At 44.7% G+C, this 15,615-nt stretch overlaps 1 protein-coding gene across 5 annotated transcripts in view; it reads left to right on the top strand.

Moving 5' to 3' along the window:
- LOC142259166 (uncharacterized) overlaps nt 1–4,150 on the top strand; it is a 133,384-nt gene extending 129,234 nt beyond the window's left edge. For 4 of the 5 annotated variants that reach the window (XM_075331668.1, XM_075331669.1, XM_075331665.1 and 1 more), the window contains one exon: nt 345–4,150. In XM_075331668.1, coding sequence (XP_075187783.1) covers nt 345–2,869 — 2,525 coding nt within the window. In that variant the 3' untranslated portion in view covers nt 2,870–4,150. The remainder of the gene's footprint in view (nt 1–344) is intronic. The other variant, XM_075331666.1, reaches the window with a different exon arrangement.
- The last annotated feature ends 11,465 nt before the right edge of the window (nt 4,151–15,615 follow it).

Here is a 15,615-nt window from a genome sequence, read left to right on the forward strand (position 1 = left end):
CCCGGGGTGTCACACATAGCGATGTGTGCTGCCTCAGGAACGACGAACAACCTGCTTTCAGAACGAGCAATGATCTTTTGAAAATGAACGACGTGTCAACGATCAATGATTAGGTGAGTATTTCTGATCGTTAATGCGCGTTCGTAGGTGTCACACGCAACAACGTCGCTAACGATGCCGGATGTGCCTCACGAATTCTGTGACCCTGACGACATATCATTAGATATGTCGAAATTGGACAACAGATTCAGAATACATTTTTTCCTAATTTAATTTCTGATATTATGGTTTAAAAAAAATGTACTTTCAAGATAATATCATTAAAACATTGTGTTTATTTTTAGCAGATGACTGTATTGGAAGTTCAGATGGAAATCTATTATCTTCAGAATGTAAAACAGATGATGAAAGTATCACACATGATACATATGAAGAGCATACTGTTGTCCCAGATATACCTCCAGTCCTTCCTCGGAAAGTTTTAACATCTGATCTTTTCAAACAAGACCAAAATTCCGATTTATCACAGATTTGTAAGCAAAATAAAAGTTACAGAAGGGATGTGGAACATGAAACGGCTTCTACAAGGGAGAAACCATTTTCATGCCCAGAATGTAAAAAATGTTTTACTCAGAAGATACTCAATCAGAATCTTATTGAGCATCAAAGAATTCACACAGGGGAGAAGCCATTTTCATGTTCAGAATGTGAGAAATGTTTTATTCAGAAATCAAATTTTGTTATGCATAAAAAAAATCATACAGGGGCGAACCCATTTTTATGCTTGGAATGTGGTAAATGTTTTACTAGGAAATCAAATCTTGTTGACCATGGAAAACGTCACACAGGGGAGAAGCCATTTTCATGTTCAGAGTGTGGGAAATGTTTTCATTTCAAATCAGATCTTGTTAGGCATCAAAGATGTCACACAGGGGAGAAGCCATTTTTATGTTCAGAATGTGGGAAATGTTTTATTCAGAAATCAGCTTTTGTTATGCATCAAAGATCTCATACAGGGGAGAAACCATTTTCATGTTCAGAATGTGGAAAATGTTTTATTCAGAAATCACACCTTGTTAGGCATCAAAGATATCACACAGGGGAGAAGCCATTTTCATGTTCAGAATGTGGCAAATGTTTTATTCAGAAATCACACCTTGTTAAGCATCAAAGATCTCATACAGGGGAGAAACCATTTTCATGTTCAGAATGTGGGAAATGTTTTATTCGGAAATCAGATCTTGTTGTGCATCAAAGATCTCACACAGGGGAGAAGCTGTTTTCATGTTCAGACTGTGGGAAATGTTTTATTCGGAAATCAAAACTTGTTCAGCATCAAAGATCTCACACCGGGGAGAAGCCATTTTCATGTTCAGAATGTGGTAAATGTTTTATTCGGAAATCAGATCTTGTTGTGCATCAAAGATGTCACACTGGGGAGAAGCCATTTTCATGTTCAGAGTGTGGGAAAGGTTTTATTCAGAAATCAGATCTTGTTGTGCATCAAAGATCTCACACCGGGGAGAAGCCATTTTCATGTTCAGAGTGTGGAAAATGTTTTAATTGGAAATCAGAACTTCTTGTGCATCAAAGATGTCACACCGGTGAGAAGCCATTTTCATGTTCAGAGTGTAGGAAATGTTTTATTCGGAAATCACAACTTGTTCAGCATCAAAGATCTCACACTGGGGAGAAGCCATTTTCATGTTCAGAATGTGGGAAATGTTTTATTCGGAAATCAGATCTTGTTGTGCATCAAAGATGTCACACCGGTGAGAAGCCATTTTCATGTTCGGAGTGTGGGAAATGTTTTATTCGGAAATCAAAACTTGTTCAGCATCAAAGATCTCACACTGGGGAGAAGCCATTTTCATGTTCAGAGTGTGGGAAATGTTTTAATTCGAAATCAGAACTTGTTGTGCATCAAAGATGTCACACCGGGGAGAAGCCATTTTCATGTTCAGAGTGTAGGAAATGTTTTATTCGGAAATCACAACTTGTTCAGCATCAAAGATCTCACACTGGGGAGAAGCCATTTTCATGTTCAGAGTGTGGGAAACGTTTTAATTGGAAATCAGAACTTGTTATGCATCAAAGAAGTCACATAGGGGAGAAGCCATTTTCATGTTCAGAATGTGGGAAATGTTTTATTCAGAAATCAGATCTTGTTGTGCATCAAAGATGTCACACCGGTGAGAAGCCATTTTCATGTTCGGAGTGTGGGAAATGTTTTATTCGGAAATCAAAACTTGTTCAGCATCAAAGATGTCACACCGGGGAGAAGCCATTTTCATGTTCAGAGTGTGGGAAATGTTTTAATTGGAAATCAGAACTTCTTGTGCATCAAAGATATCACACCGGGGAGAAGCCATTTTCATGTTCAGAGTGTGGGAAATGTTTTATTCGGAAATCACAACTTGTTCAGCATCAAAGATCTCACACTGGGGAGAAGCCATTTTCATGTTCAGAGTGTGGGAAACGTTTTAATTGGAAATCAGAACTTGTTATGCATCAAAGAATTCACATAGGGGAGAAGCCATTTTCATGTTCAGAATGTGGGAAATGTTTTATTCGGAAATCAGATCTTGTTGTGCATCAAAGATGTCACACCGGTGAGAAGCCATTTTCATGTTCGGAGTGTGGGAAATGTTTTATTCGGAAATCAAAACTTGTTCAGCATCAAAGATGTCACACCGGGCAGAAGCCATTTTCATGTTCAGAGTGTGGGAAATGTTTTAATTGGAAATCAGAACTTGTTGTGCATCAAAGATGTCACACAGGGGAGAAGCCATTTTCATGCCCAGAATGTGGAAAATGTTTTAATTGGAAATCAGGTCTTGTTCACCATCAAAAAAATCACACAAAATAAACCATTTTTATGTTCTGAATGTGGAAAATGTAATTCTCAGAAATCACATCTTGTTAAACATGTGAAGAAGCCGCACAGGGAAGGAACCTTTTTCATGTTGTGAAAAATTGAAATGTTTAACTGGTAAATGAAGTCTTGCCTACATCAGAAAACCAACAGAGCGTAGCAGCCATTTTTGCTTTCAGAATTTGCCAAATGTTTTTATCATTAATTAGGTCCTGTTGTCAGATGAGTCACACAGAGAAGCCATCATGATGTACTATAATTCAAAGGGTTTTATCCTAAAATCGGCTACAGTTCCTTAAGTAAGAATTTGTGAGGAAAAGAACCATTTTCTTTCTTTTTAGAAATTATTGTATTTTTTTGACCATAAGACATACCTAGGTTTTGAAGGAGGAATATAGGGAAATAATTAACGCAAAAAATGTGGTCATGAAGCACTTTTATGGGTAGGATCTGCTGCTGACACTGTTACGGAGATAAAATCCCCCAATTCTGTACTAATGTCCCCCCATACTGGGCCCCTTCAAGGTATATGTGTCTCCCATACTCGTATATATGTCTTTCATCCTGGTATATATGTTGCCTATCTTTATCACATACTAGTATATATGATCCCCATCCTGGTATATATGGCTCTTTTTCTAGTACATATGTCCCCATCCTTGTATATATGACCCTCATCTCAGGCCCATTCGTGTATATATTTCCCCATCACGCTGCACACATAAGAAAATAAATGATTATACTCACCATCCCTCCGCTCGCCCGGTGCATGGTGTTCTCTTCTGATGCTGGCAAGTGACTTTAGCATGTAAACGGCGCAGCGCATGACATTGCTGCCATGTGCCCCCAGTTACACGCAGACATCAGCTCCCAAAATATTCATTGCTCCCCACAGCCGGGATTTTGGGCTTGGGGAGCAGTCAATATTCATTCTCTAATAAACACACGTGATCGCCCAGCTACAGCAGTAAGCCAGCGGCTGGGTAGTCATGTGTACCCAATATTAAAGAGAATGAATATTCACTGCTCCCCACGCAAATAATACCGCCGACCTCTTGGTTAGCGCTGCCTTCATTGCCTAGAGGTGGGCGGGATTATGGTGTGGGGAGCAGTGAATATTCATTTTCTTTTTTATCTGACACACTGATAGCCCTTTTGAGAGCCTTTAGGAATATTTTTGAATAGTTTTGATACTGGATTATATTTAGATAATTCACTAATCTCAGGTTTCCCACTGCTTTATTTACTAAAAAGTGCAGCCCCAGATTGGAGATAGGAACTCTGAAGTATATCACATTGTATATAATTGCATTTCAAATCTTGTTGTTTTGTAAATAAATGCTTGTAAAATATACTGTATATTGTTCATGCCTGGCTTTCTCTAGTGTCTAGATGTGATGATTTTGCCTGTAAACCTCTTGAGTTGGCGCAGACCTGTAGGCATTTCACACAAAAATAGTGAGGGGAGACTTGAATCACACTGCATCCTAAATATGTGGAAGTTATAAGGCTACGTGCCCACGGGACTCTGTATCCGCGGATTTTTCTGCAGCTAAATCCGCAGCATTCCCCCGGAATCCGCACCTTTCCATTGGTGCGGATTTCATTACGGATTTTGCGTTTTTTGACATTCAATTGAATGGACAAAATCTGCAGGTAAATTCGCAAGAATAATTGACATGCTGCAGATTTTTCCGCAGTGAAATCCGCAGTATTTCCGCTGCGGAAAAATCCGCAGTGTGGACACAGCAATTCCCAAATGCCATAGAAATGGCTGGGGAGTAGCTGTGCTGCAGATTTCTGAAAAATCCGCGGCAAAATCCGCGCATTTTACGCAGCGTGAGCACATAGCCTTAAGACACTCTGGTCCCAAATCATCAAAGCATTTATGTAAAAAAAATTGTCACAAAAGCTCTGAAAAGTCTCAAAAATTCAGAAAGTTGAGTCAACATTTGGTGGCTTTTGGCATTTTCAAAAATTGGCAGAACTTGGGTGGGACGGGGGCGTGACAGCACAGCTACTTTAATTCATGACAAGCTGTGGCGTTCCCTTTGCCAGAAATCTCACTCCAGTCCCTGAAGGAAGTAATATTTCTAGCATGGTACTCTACTGGCTAACACGGTACAAAGATATATTTTACTTGTAGCATGGTACAAGAAGGCACATGCCACTCGTCAAACGCTCCGGATTCATGAAGAGGCATGCACCACTTAATCAATCAAGAGTGGCTCCCGGATAAATTGGGCTCTTAACACGAAGTCCTAAAAATTTTGAGCTCCCCCCTGAAGTCCCGAAAGACGGTCAATTGACCCTTAGTCCAAACTGAATAGAACTAAGCAGAAACTAAATGGCTAAACTCAATGGAAAACAACAACCTCCTGTGGTGCGACAGTAAGGGTACCGTCACACTTTAGCGCTGCTCTAGTGATCCCACCAGCGATATGACCTGGTCTGGATCGCTGGTACGTCACTACATGGTCGCTGGTGAGCTGTCAATCAGGCAGATCTCACCAGCGACCAGTGACCAGCCCCCAGCCAGCAGCGACGCGTGGAAGCGACGCTGCACTTGGTAACTAAGTAAATATCGGGTAATGAAGTGCTTGGTTACCCAATATTTACCTTTGTACTCCCTGCACTCCTATCTAGAGTACACATCGGGTTAATAAGCAAACCTCTGTGCTTATTTACCCAATCTGTACTCCAGCTACGTGTGCAGGGAGTCGGCACTGGCAGCCTGAGAGCGGCGGACGCTAGTAACCAAGGTAAATATCGGGTAGCCAAGAAAGGGCTTCTCTTGGTTACCCGATATTTACCTTGGTTACAGCTTACCGCAGGCTGCCAGACGCCGGCTCCCTGCACATTCAGATCGTTGCTCTCTCACTGTCACACACAGCGATGTGTGCTTCACAGCGGGAGAGCAACGTCAAAAAAAATGAACCAGCACTGTGTGTAACAAGCAGCGATCTCACAGCAGGGGCCAGATCGCTGCTCAGTGTCACACAGAGCGAGATCGCTAATGAGGTCACTGCTGCGTCACAAAAACCGTGACTCAGCAGCGATCTCGCTATGCGAGAAGTACCCCTAATGGCCTTAATTACAGAACAAAAAATGGTGATTATAGGGTGTTAGCTAAAATCCTTCAGGTCATTCGACCAGTCTCTGGATTCCAAAGGTAGAAATGTTAAATGACCCCTCTCTGGGACTTCTAGTGTTAATGTTATAAAAATGATCTTTTTATAAAGGATAATTGTTGTAATAAAAAAACTAAAGGATTTTATATGTCTGATATCCAAGGGATTATTTTTTTGTGGGGCTACCCACAAATAGAGATAAGTGCACCCATTGAAGTTCGGGTTCAGCTTTCAGTTGGACTTTATATAACGTTCAAATCGGGAACCGGACTTGGGCAGCTCGGGTCTACGCCCACATTCAACCGGCAATAAACAGAGCATTTAGTATCTTGGGAGGGAGGACAGAGTTTTTTCCTTGTGCACAATACATTCTATAGCAATGTTTTTACCTCCCCGTGAAAGCCATTCACACACTGCAAGCGGCTCACACTGGGCCGAGCACTGAGTGTACCCGAGCACAGCGATGCTAGATCGAGTGGTTAGGATAAATGAAGCACCCGAACTCCGAACTCTAAAACTGATTTTTTTTTTTATAAAGTCTGTATTTGGTACAAAACACTGAACTTTATTATTTAGGTTCACTCGTCTCTGCCCACAAACCTTTATCACAGTTTAAATTATGGGTATAGAAGAGACCAGAACTAAAAGGGGTCTATCTCTTTGTGAAAAGCAAGTAACATTTATGATACCTATGCTGGGGATTTGTGAATTTTCTGGGATTCTGTCACTAAGTGTTTACCCCCTAATTAAAAATCAGAATAATATAAAGACAGTGTCATATTAGGTACAGGGAAGTACCAAGTGAATGGCGAAAGGGAAACCCTGTGTGTAGCAAATGGGGAGATGGTGACCTCTGACCAAGCCTACCGCTGGGCCCTGGGTTCCCTCACCACCTTAGATAGGTTCCACATCTATGAGCAGAGCTGGATACCTGACCCTAGGCTGACCATGATCTGGACCCTAGGTAGGGATCGGATGGGATGAGCTCTTCGTCAACCCCACAAGGCACTAAAGGACACACAGGGATAACAAACAAGGGGAAACAATATACAACTTATCTCTAGATGACTCAGAAGCTCGGTAAAGAGCAACAACGCTCCTACTGTTATGTACAAGCCGCCTGCTTGCATCCAGAGCTTGTGAAAGAACTGAGTATCACCAGCACAAGTTCAGGGAAAATGAGAGTATTTAAACCCAATTGGAAATAAAGATTATAATCTTGATTTCCAATTGGGTTTAAATACTGGAGCTCCCCTGGGTCTTAAAGAAAAAAGGATGAAAAACCAGCAGAGGAGATACCAGTAAACTGAATACTAACAGTAGAAATAATAGAAAGTCAGGGAGTATTTTGCGCAGCCAAATGCTGTGACCTTCTATTGGTGGACACCGCAGGACTGTCTGTTACTCGTGACAGACTGTGACTCTGATTCCAATGATGTGTCATTTACTGCTTGCTGCAGTTTTGATAAAATTACTGTATTATCGCTAGGAGATTATCACTACAGAGCTAGTAAAACTGCTGCCATGTACCCTCCATCTCCATTAGCTCTGTATAACCCCATTCCCACCCCTGATTGGCAGCTTGTTCTCAATGCTCATTCTACACAGCTGCAAATCAGTGGTGTGGGTGGGGTTATACACAGGAGCATTTTGAGAACTGGTAGATCTTATGCAGATAAAACTATTTATCAAAACTTCAGAAAGCAGCCAAGTAAGTGACACATTGCTGGAATCTGGGTCTTTTGCTTATACAGGTCGATTGGACACATGTTAGAGGTAGCTTTATTCCTCTTAATCTAAAAACCACATCCCGAAGCCATACACTATTAATTTTAGATATTTAATCTGAAAAGTAGGCAGTGTTTATAAACATAAAAGATGTTACAAAGGGAAACAAAACAATACAGCATATACAATTACATGAAAGGGAATAACGAGAGCAAATAAATGAACCTGGATCACACACATACAGTCATATGAAAAAGTTTGGGCACTCCTATTAATGTTAACCTTTTTTCTTTATAACAATTTGGGGTTTTGAAACAGCTATATCAGTTTCATATATCTAATAACTGATGGACTGAGTAATATTTCTGAATTGAAATGTGGTTTATTGTACTAACAGAAAATGTGCAATCTGCATTTAAACTAAATTTGACAGGTGCATAAGTATGGGCACCCTTATCAATTTTTTGTTTTGAACACTCCTAAGTACTTTTTACTGACTTACTGAAGCACTAAATAGGTTTTGTAACCTCATTGAGCTTTGAACTTCATAGGCAGGTGTATCCAATCATGAGAAAAGGTATTTAAGGTGGCCACTTGTAAGTTGTTCTCCTATTGGAATCTCCTATGAAGAGTGGCATCATGGGCTCCTCAAAACAACTCTCAAATGATCTGAAAACAAAGATTATTCAACATAGTTGTTCAGGGGAAGGATACAAAAAGTTGTCTCAGAGATTTAAACTGTCAGTTTCCACTGTGAGGAACATAGTAAGGAAATGGAAGAACACAGGTACAGTTCTTGTTAAGCCCAGAAGTGTCAGGCCAAGAAAAATATCAGAAAGGCAGAGAAGAAGAATGGTGAGAACAGTCAAGGACAATCCACAGACCACCTCCAAAGACCTGCAGCATCATCTTGCTGCAGATGGTGTTACTGTACATTGGTCAACAATACAGCGCATGTTGCACAAGGAGAAGCTGTATGGGAGAGTGATGCGAATGCAAGCACGCCACAAACAGAGATGCCCAAGGTATGCAAAACCACATTTGGACAAGCCAGTTTCATTTTGGACGAAGGTCCTGTGGACTGATGAAACAAAGATTGAGTTGTTTGGTCATACAAAAAGGCGTTATGCATGGAGGCAAAAAAACACGGCATTCCAAGAAAAGCACTTGCTACCCACAGTAAAATTTGGTGGAGGTTCCATCATGCTTTGTGGCTGTGTGGCCAATGTCGGCACTGGGAATCTTGTTAAAGTTGAGGGTCGCATGGATTCAACTCAGTATCAGCAGATTCTTGACAATAATGTGGAAGAATCAGTGACGAAGTTGAAGTTACGCAGGGGATGGATATTTCAGCAAGACAATGATCCAAAACACCGCTCCAAATCTACTCAGGCATTCATGCAGAGGAACAATTACAATGTTCTGGAATGGCCATCCCAGTCCCCAGACCTGAATATCATTGAAAATCTGTGGGATGATGTGAAGCGTGCTGTCCATGCTCGGCGACCATCAAACTTAACTGAACTGGAATTGTTTTGTAAACAGGAATGGTCAAATATACCTTCATCCAGGATCCAGGAACTCATTAAAAGCTACATGAAGCGACTAGAGGCTGTTATTTTTGCAAAAGGAGGATCTACAAAATATTAATGTCACTTTTATGTTGAGGTGCCCATACTTATGCACCTGTCAAATTTCGTTTAAATGCAGATGGCACATTTTCTGTTAGTAGAATAAACCTTATTTCAATTCAATAATATTACTGAGTCTATCATTTATTAGATATATGAAACTGAATTAGCTGTTGCAAAAACCCAAATTGTTATAAAGAAAAAAGGTTAACATTAATAGGTGTGCCCAAACTTTTCATATAACTGTAGATTCAGATTTATAGAAGGAAGGACTCCAATGGAATGTGGAACAATCCTATACAGCAATGTTGTATGAGGATCATTATTGGCATTTTATTAACACAAGTTACACCCACATCCTTCCCCTCTGGTGACACATAACACAGCTGGATGGCAGGATGTGTCTAATGCTTGCTTTACACGGGACGACCGATCATGCAATTTCACGATCGATAGTACCCGCCCCCGTCGTTTGTGCGCAAAGGGCAATTGATTGCCCGTGGCGCACAAAGTCGTTAACCCCCCCGTTACACGTACTTACCTCCTGTGCGACGTCACTGAGGGCGGCGAACATCCACTTCCTGGAGTGGGAGGGATGTTCGGCTTCACTGCGACGTCACATGGCCGCCGGCCAATAGAAGCGGAGGGGCGGAGATGAGCGGGATGTAAACATCCCGCCCACCTCCTTCCTTCCGCATAGCCGACGGGAGCCGCGGGACGCAGGTAAGCTGCTATTCATCGTTCCCGTGGTGTCACACGGAGCGACGTGTGCTGCCACGGGAACGATGAACAACCGGCGCAAAGTAAAATAAACGATTTTATGAAACCTAGCGACCAGTACACGACTCACAATTTGTGAGCGATACTGCGTCGCTAGGAGGTGTCACACAGGCCGACGTCTCAAGCGATACCGGAGGGGCGTCACAAAAACCGTGACCCCGACGATCTATCGCACGATAGATCGTCTGGTGTAAAGCAGGCATAAGTCTTAGAAAATTATGAGATTCCCAACTTTTACAATATTGTTGCCACTGAATGTCCCAGGCAGAAGATATTACTGTCATCTTTCCTATCATGATTTTATCTGTTCATATATAGGAGACATTGCATAGATATTTTCATCTCTCTGGCCAATCTCCATTTGGTGGGACCCTGGTCATCACCCAATGATGCAGAACAATGCTTTGCATTCTCTGTTTTATCACAAATTTGTAATTAATGACTTTTCTATTATATCAATGCAGTTCATAAAACCTTCATTCATATTTTCTATAATGTGAAACAAAGGATTTTAATTTATCTGCTATTTTTCTGTTCAAGTGGTGCTCTTATCTCTACCGATCATAAATCTGTCCTTTTCTGCATTCTTGTGCATTCAAGCTGAGATTGGCCTCACATCTGCTAGAGGATTCTCTTTAATTACTTGTTTCCAAAGGAGGGGGTCAGCTTTATAGCTGGCCCCATTTATAGGATACTTTATGGATTTTATCATTTCTATATGACACAGGACTACATGTTAATACATCTTTTTCCAAAATTGAGCTTTTAACCCTTTGAAAGCCAGGGTCATTTTTTTGACACTTTCCTGGACTTGGTGCTTAAACAGTTTAATAAAATCAGAAATATTACTGTTATGATTCTCGTATGACTTTGCTTGTGAAGAGCCATTGTATGTGTTTAGTTTCCTGCTGTCTGCATTCTCCAGGGTTAGGCCCAATGGAAGGACCCTATTCTGTTGTGCCTCGTTCCAGGAGTCACGCTGCCTTATCTTGGAACTGTTTTCTTTGGTACGCCACCAGTGAATAGTTTCTGCTCTGCAGTGTGCACTTCTGGTCCCTGTGAGTCTGTTCTGATGCTGCCCGCTACCTAGTACTCCTTTCCCTGACCTCTGTCCTTTCCGTCTTGTCTTACCTCCCTGTCTCCCTAACCCGCTCTCTGCTTTGTTATCCTGTCTCCACTCCCTCTATACTTACTTGTCTTCTCGGTTTACGACCTAGCTTGCTATCTCACTACTGCTCTGCTCCCCTCTGGCTCCTGACGATACCTCCTGACTTTCTGACCCTCCGCTCTCACTTGACTCCGGCTCCACTTATCCTTCTCTACCTACGTGACTGCCCAGGACTGACTTACGGCTTGCTCGACCATTCTATTGCATCTTTCTGCGGATGCTAGTGACCTCTAGTGGGCTTCAAATATGAAAAAGAAATACAAAAGTTACAAAGTTTAGTGCCGAAGAAAAGCTGCTCCTGTCCTTGTAACAAAACGAGCAAGGAGGAGCACATTCAGATAAGAGCAAATGTCCGAAGGATTATCCACAGAAGAAGAAAAAGTGGCTCCACTCCAAGGTCCTTAAAAATGGATTTATTAATACAAAAAGATGTACATAAAAAAGGCAGTGGTGGAGCTGGGTACAAACTCCTCCTGAGGGTAGGTAGCATGTTGGCATCTAAAACCATCTTGGCTTTGAGCAGTTTGTGGCTTTCTTGATCTCGCTGTGCTTGGGGCCTCGCTTGATTTAGGATAGATGGCAGCTTGGATTTTACCTTTCCACAGAGAGTTTCCTTCTCCTTACCAGACACAGTCACTAAAGGATAGAAGTAGCCCACCGCCTCCAGCATTCATACACCTCTCCCACCAATACTCAGTCTTCACCTCCTGAGTAGGGCTGAGCGGATCTGCGCGGTTTCAACGATATTAGGGTGCCGGAACCAGGCACGGGATTCTGGGTGCACGATCCGGATGCGGCAATTAAGTAAAAATAAAGAAAAGAAGAAATAAGTGAGAGTTTCATACTTACCGAGACTCGGTGTCATGGCGGCACACTGCTTCCAGGTCACGCATTCCTGCACTGTGCATCGCATACACGCAACTTTCCATGTTTGCCCCGCCCACCGGCCATCCTCTCATCTGTGATTGGTTCCAGGCTGACCGCGCCTCCCAGCCTGTGACAGTCATCGCTTATCGCGGCTCAGTAATAGGCTACACTCAGGGCTGGCAGTCTTCTCTATGGCTGCTTGCTCTGAGATGTAACGGAGCTGGGTGTGTCATCGTGGACCTCGTGTGGATTACACCGGAGCTGGAGGCCTGTGTTGGGGGTTAATAAAGTGGTGAAGGAGAGTGCGTGTTTTGTATTTTATTCCAAATAAAGGATTTTTCTCTTTGTGTGTGTTTATTTACTGTTATTTACAGGTTTGTGATGCAGGTATCTCATAGATGCCTGTGCCATCACAAACCTAGGGCTTAGTAGCAGCTGTGCGCTGCTATTAACCTCTCATTACCATGATTGCCACCGTACCAGGGCAATGGGAAGGGCCAGTAATGTACCAGGATTGTAACATCTAATAGATGTGGCAATACCGGGCAGCTGTGGGCTGAGAATACCAGCCCCCAGCCGGCATTATCATAGCTGGGGATGAAAATTAGGTGTGACCACACGTCGGGGTTTTTTTTTTTAATTATTTATTTAATTTTAAAAAAAAAAAAGCCGCATGCGTTTTCTCTTAAGCTGCAGTAACACTTGCGAGGGACTCTCGCGAGTCTGACAATTGAATGCATTTGTTTCTAGGTACATGCACGCTCATACTCGGAGAACGTCAGGCTGTGCCGAGTGATGTTATGCCTGGCAGACCCCCAGGAGTCTAACAGCGCATCACCGGCACAGCAGCACTCTTCTGACAGGAGCGTGTATGTGTTTCTAGGTACCTGCACACTCATGTTCGGAGAACGGCAGGCTGTGCCGGGTGATGTCATGCCTCTCAGGGTGATGCCTCTCAGGGTGATGCTTGAGGGTTATGCCTCGCGAGAGTCTGCCATGGCATCACCCGGCAAAGCCTCGCACGTGTGACTGTGGGCACTGGATACACAGCACAGATACAGCCGGACAGCTGGGGCTGCAGCAGCGCTCTATAACTGTCCTGCCGATTGTTTTATTTATTTATTTATTTTTTACCACGATACTGACTGGCAGACACTTTTCCCGCCCAACGGCTGTCCTGCCGCCTGTGATTTGTTGCTGCTACTCAGGGTGGGGGCGCGTCTAACTGCAACCAATTACACGCGCCGGTGGGCAGGCAAAGTAGTGAATATTGAGTTGTTGGCTTCGGAAGGTAAAAGCATGACACAGAAGGAGTATGCTGCCATGACAACGCCGCAGTGAGTACACCGCGCGTGCTCCTACCCCCCTATGCCCTCCACAGACGTTTTAATCTCCAAATCTCCAGATTCTGGGCACTGGATTCTGAAGCGGATGGGACTTATTTTTAAATCTGTCAGTGATCTGCCGGTACCGTTTTTTGGGGCGTTCAATCAGCGCTAGTGAAGATCCAAGGTCCTTGGTTAGCCTGATATAAGTGGAGGGCCAAAGGGGGAAAAAATAAAAGTGCAGAACCGTAAAAAGAAAGAAAAAAAAAAGCAATAACACAACTAAGTGCCTTACACCCACTAAACTTCTGCTCTTGAAACTTTGATATACATTTATTACTTGTCTACATACTTCTTGCCAAGGAAACCGTTTTTTGCAGCAACATTCTGATAGTATAAATTACTGGACACTTTCTGCATTGCTTTGGTGCCACCTGGTACTCGGACCCTGAAGCCAGAACAGGAAACAAGAGGACTGGTTAATTCACCGATTGAGGCCAGGACTAGAGGTCCTGTCCCACCCAAAGTCCCTCATAGAAGACAACAACCCACCGATAGGGATAGAAGGTCACCGCCAGGGCCCATAGATCCCATGGGCCAGCGTCTGCGGGCACGGCTCCTTAGGCCACATACAGCCGGCAGCAGACTCCTGAGTTTCACACTAGGAAGTCCACCTTACACAAAAAAGTGCAGAGAAAAGGATAGAGACCACCAGCCGGGTGGGGGACCCGAATGCAACCGGCCGCGGAACCGGCCTCCAGCACCTTGGTTTACCGGAGACTTGTGTGGTTTATTAACAGAGAGAACACAAACATACTCCCTGCGGTCACTATACCCTGCACTGAGACCCCGGGTCCCGGGCGGGGCCACCATCCCTACCCACGGAGGGGTTAACAGCTAGCTGCCGCAACATCTCCCCTGGGTGCCCCACAACTACAGCGGTAGTGTCCCACCTCACCACACACCGTGAGTGGCGTCACAATCTTAATACGGCCTAGCCCATACATCTACGTCCCCCCTTTTTATTCGGCATGTCCGCGAGACCCCCGGGTCCGGAGACCCTCGAGCCACCACCCCTGAAGGCCCGGATCTGAGCAGCGCCGGCTGCTGGCACAAGGGCGGCACACCACGAAAACTTGGCGTCACGAACAGGATACTTACCCATCCTTACCTTGTGGAAGTGTGCCTTGTATTGGACAGTCAGCGGTGATCCGTTGCAAAATTTTCAGAAGTCACCATTTTTGCCGCCATTTTGGGCACGAAAACTACAGCCCAGCGTCTTCTTCCCCGAGAAAAGGGCGTGAAAGCCGAAGCCCCGCCCCCTGGGAACACGGCCGGAAGGTGAACCCCGAGGTCGTAAAACGAAACTAACAGGCCGCAAAAAGGAGTGCTTGCAAAAGACCAAGGGGGAGGACGGAGCAGCTTGTAACTAGTGATGTGAAGTGCAGTGACGCCAGGACTCTGCAGAAACCCGTTCCTGGACACCAACGCGGCAGGATGTGTCAGACGATCCAGGCTCAAGTCCACTTCATGCTGGCGAAGTGGGCGTCGGAGATGAAGGGCCTGGCTGCAGCTGTCCGGGCGCGCGAAGTGGAAATGATCTCGGAGGAGCGGGTAAGCAGTGATCCACGCCCCTATGTTCCCCAGGAACCGGCCGTCCCGGCTGAGGGTTCCGGCCTGCTCCTGTCCACCACGTTGTTTCCCTCGTCGCCCGTGTCCGCAGCCAACGCCCCGACCAACCCGCTGCCCCAGTCCGTGGCAGCGGGGACCGTACCATCTATGGGGGAGGACCCAGCTGCTGGGCCCTCAGGCCTTACCGTCACCATCGCTCCGGCACCGCTGACGACATCCCTTCCGGCCCCGAGCCTGGCTGCACCAGTGATGACGTCGGCTCCGGCAGTCCGCCCACCCGCAGCAGATATGACGTCGGCCCCGGCAGTCCGCCCGGCCGCAACGGAGGCAGCACCCGACCGGAGGTCTACCCCGGCCGCGGTGCCGGCCGCTCCCAAGTACACCTGCGGAGAGGCGGAGCAGGCCACTGATCAGTGGGGCCCACAGCAGTATGAGAGGCCGGTTGTAGCCGGAGCCGAGGGCACCCGAGTGGGCCTGG

Source organism: Anomaloglossus baeobatrachus, assembly GCF_048569485.1.
Source record: "Anomaloglossus baeobatrachus isolate aAnoBae1 chromosome 5 unlocalized genomic scaffold, aAnoBae1.hap1 SUPER_5_unloc_3, whole genome shotgun sequence".
NCBI lineage: Eukaryota > Metazoa > Chordata > Amphibia > Anura > Aromobatidae > Anomaloglossus > Anomaloglossus baeobatrachus.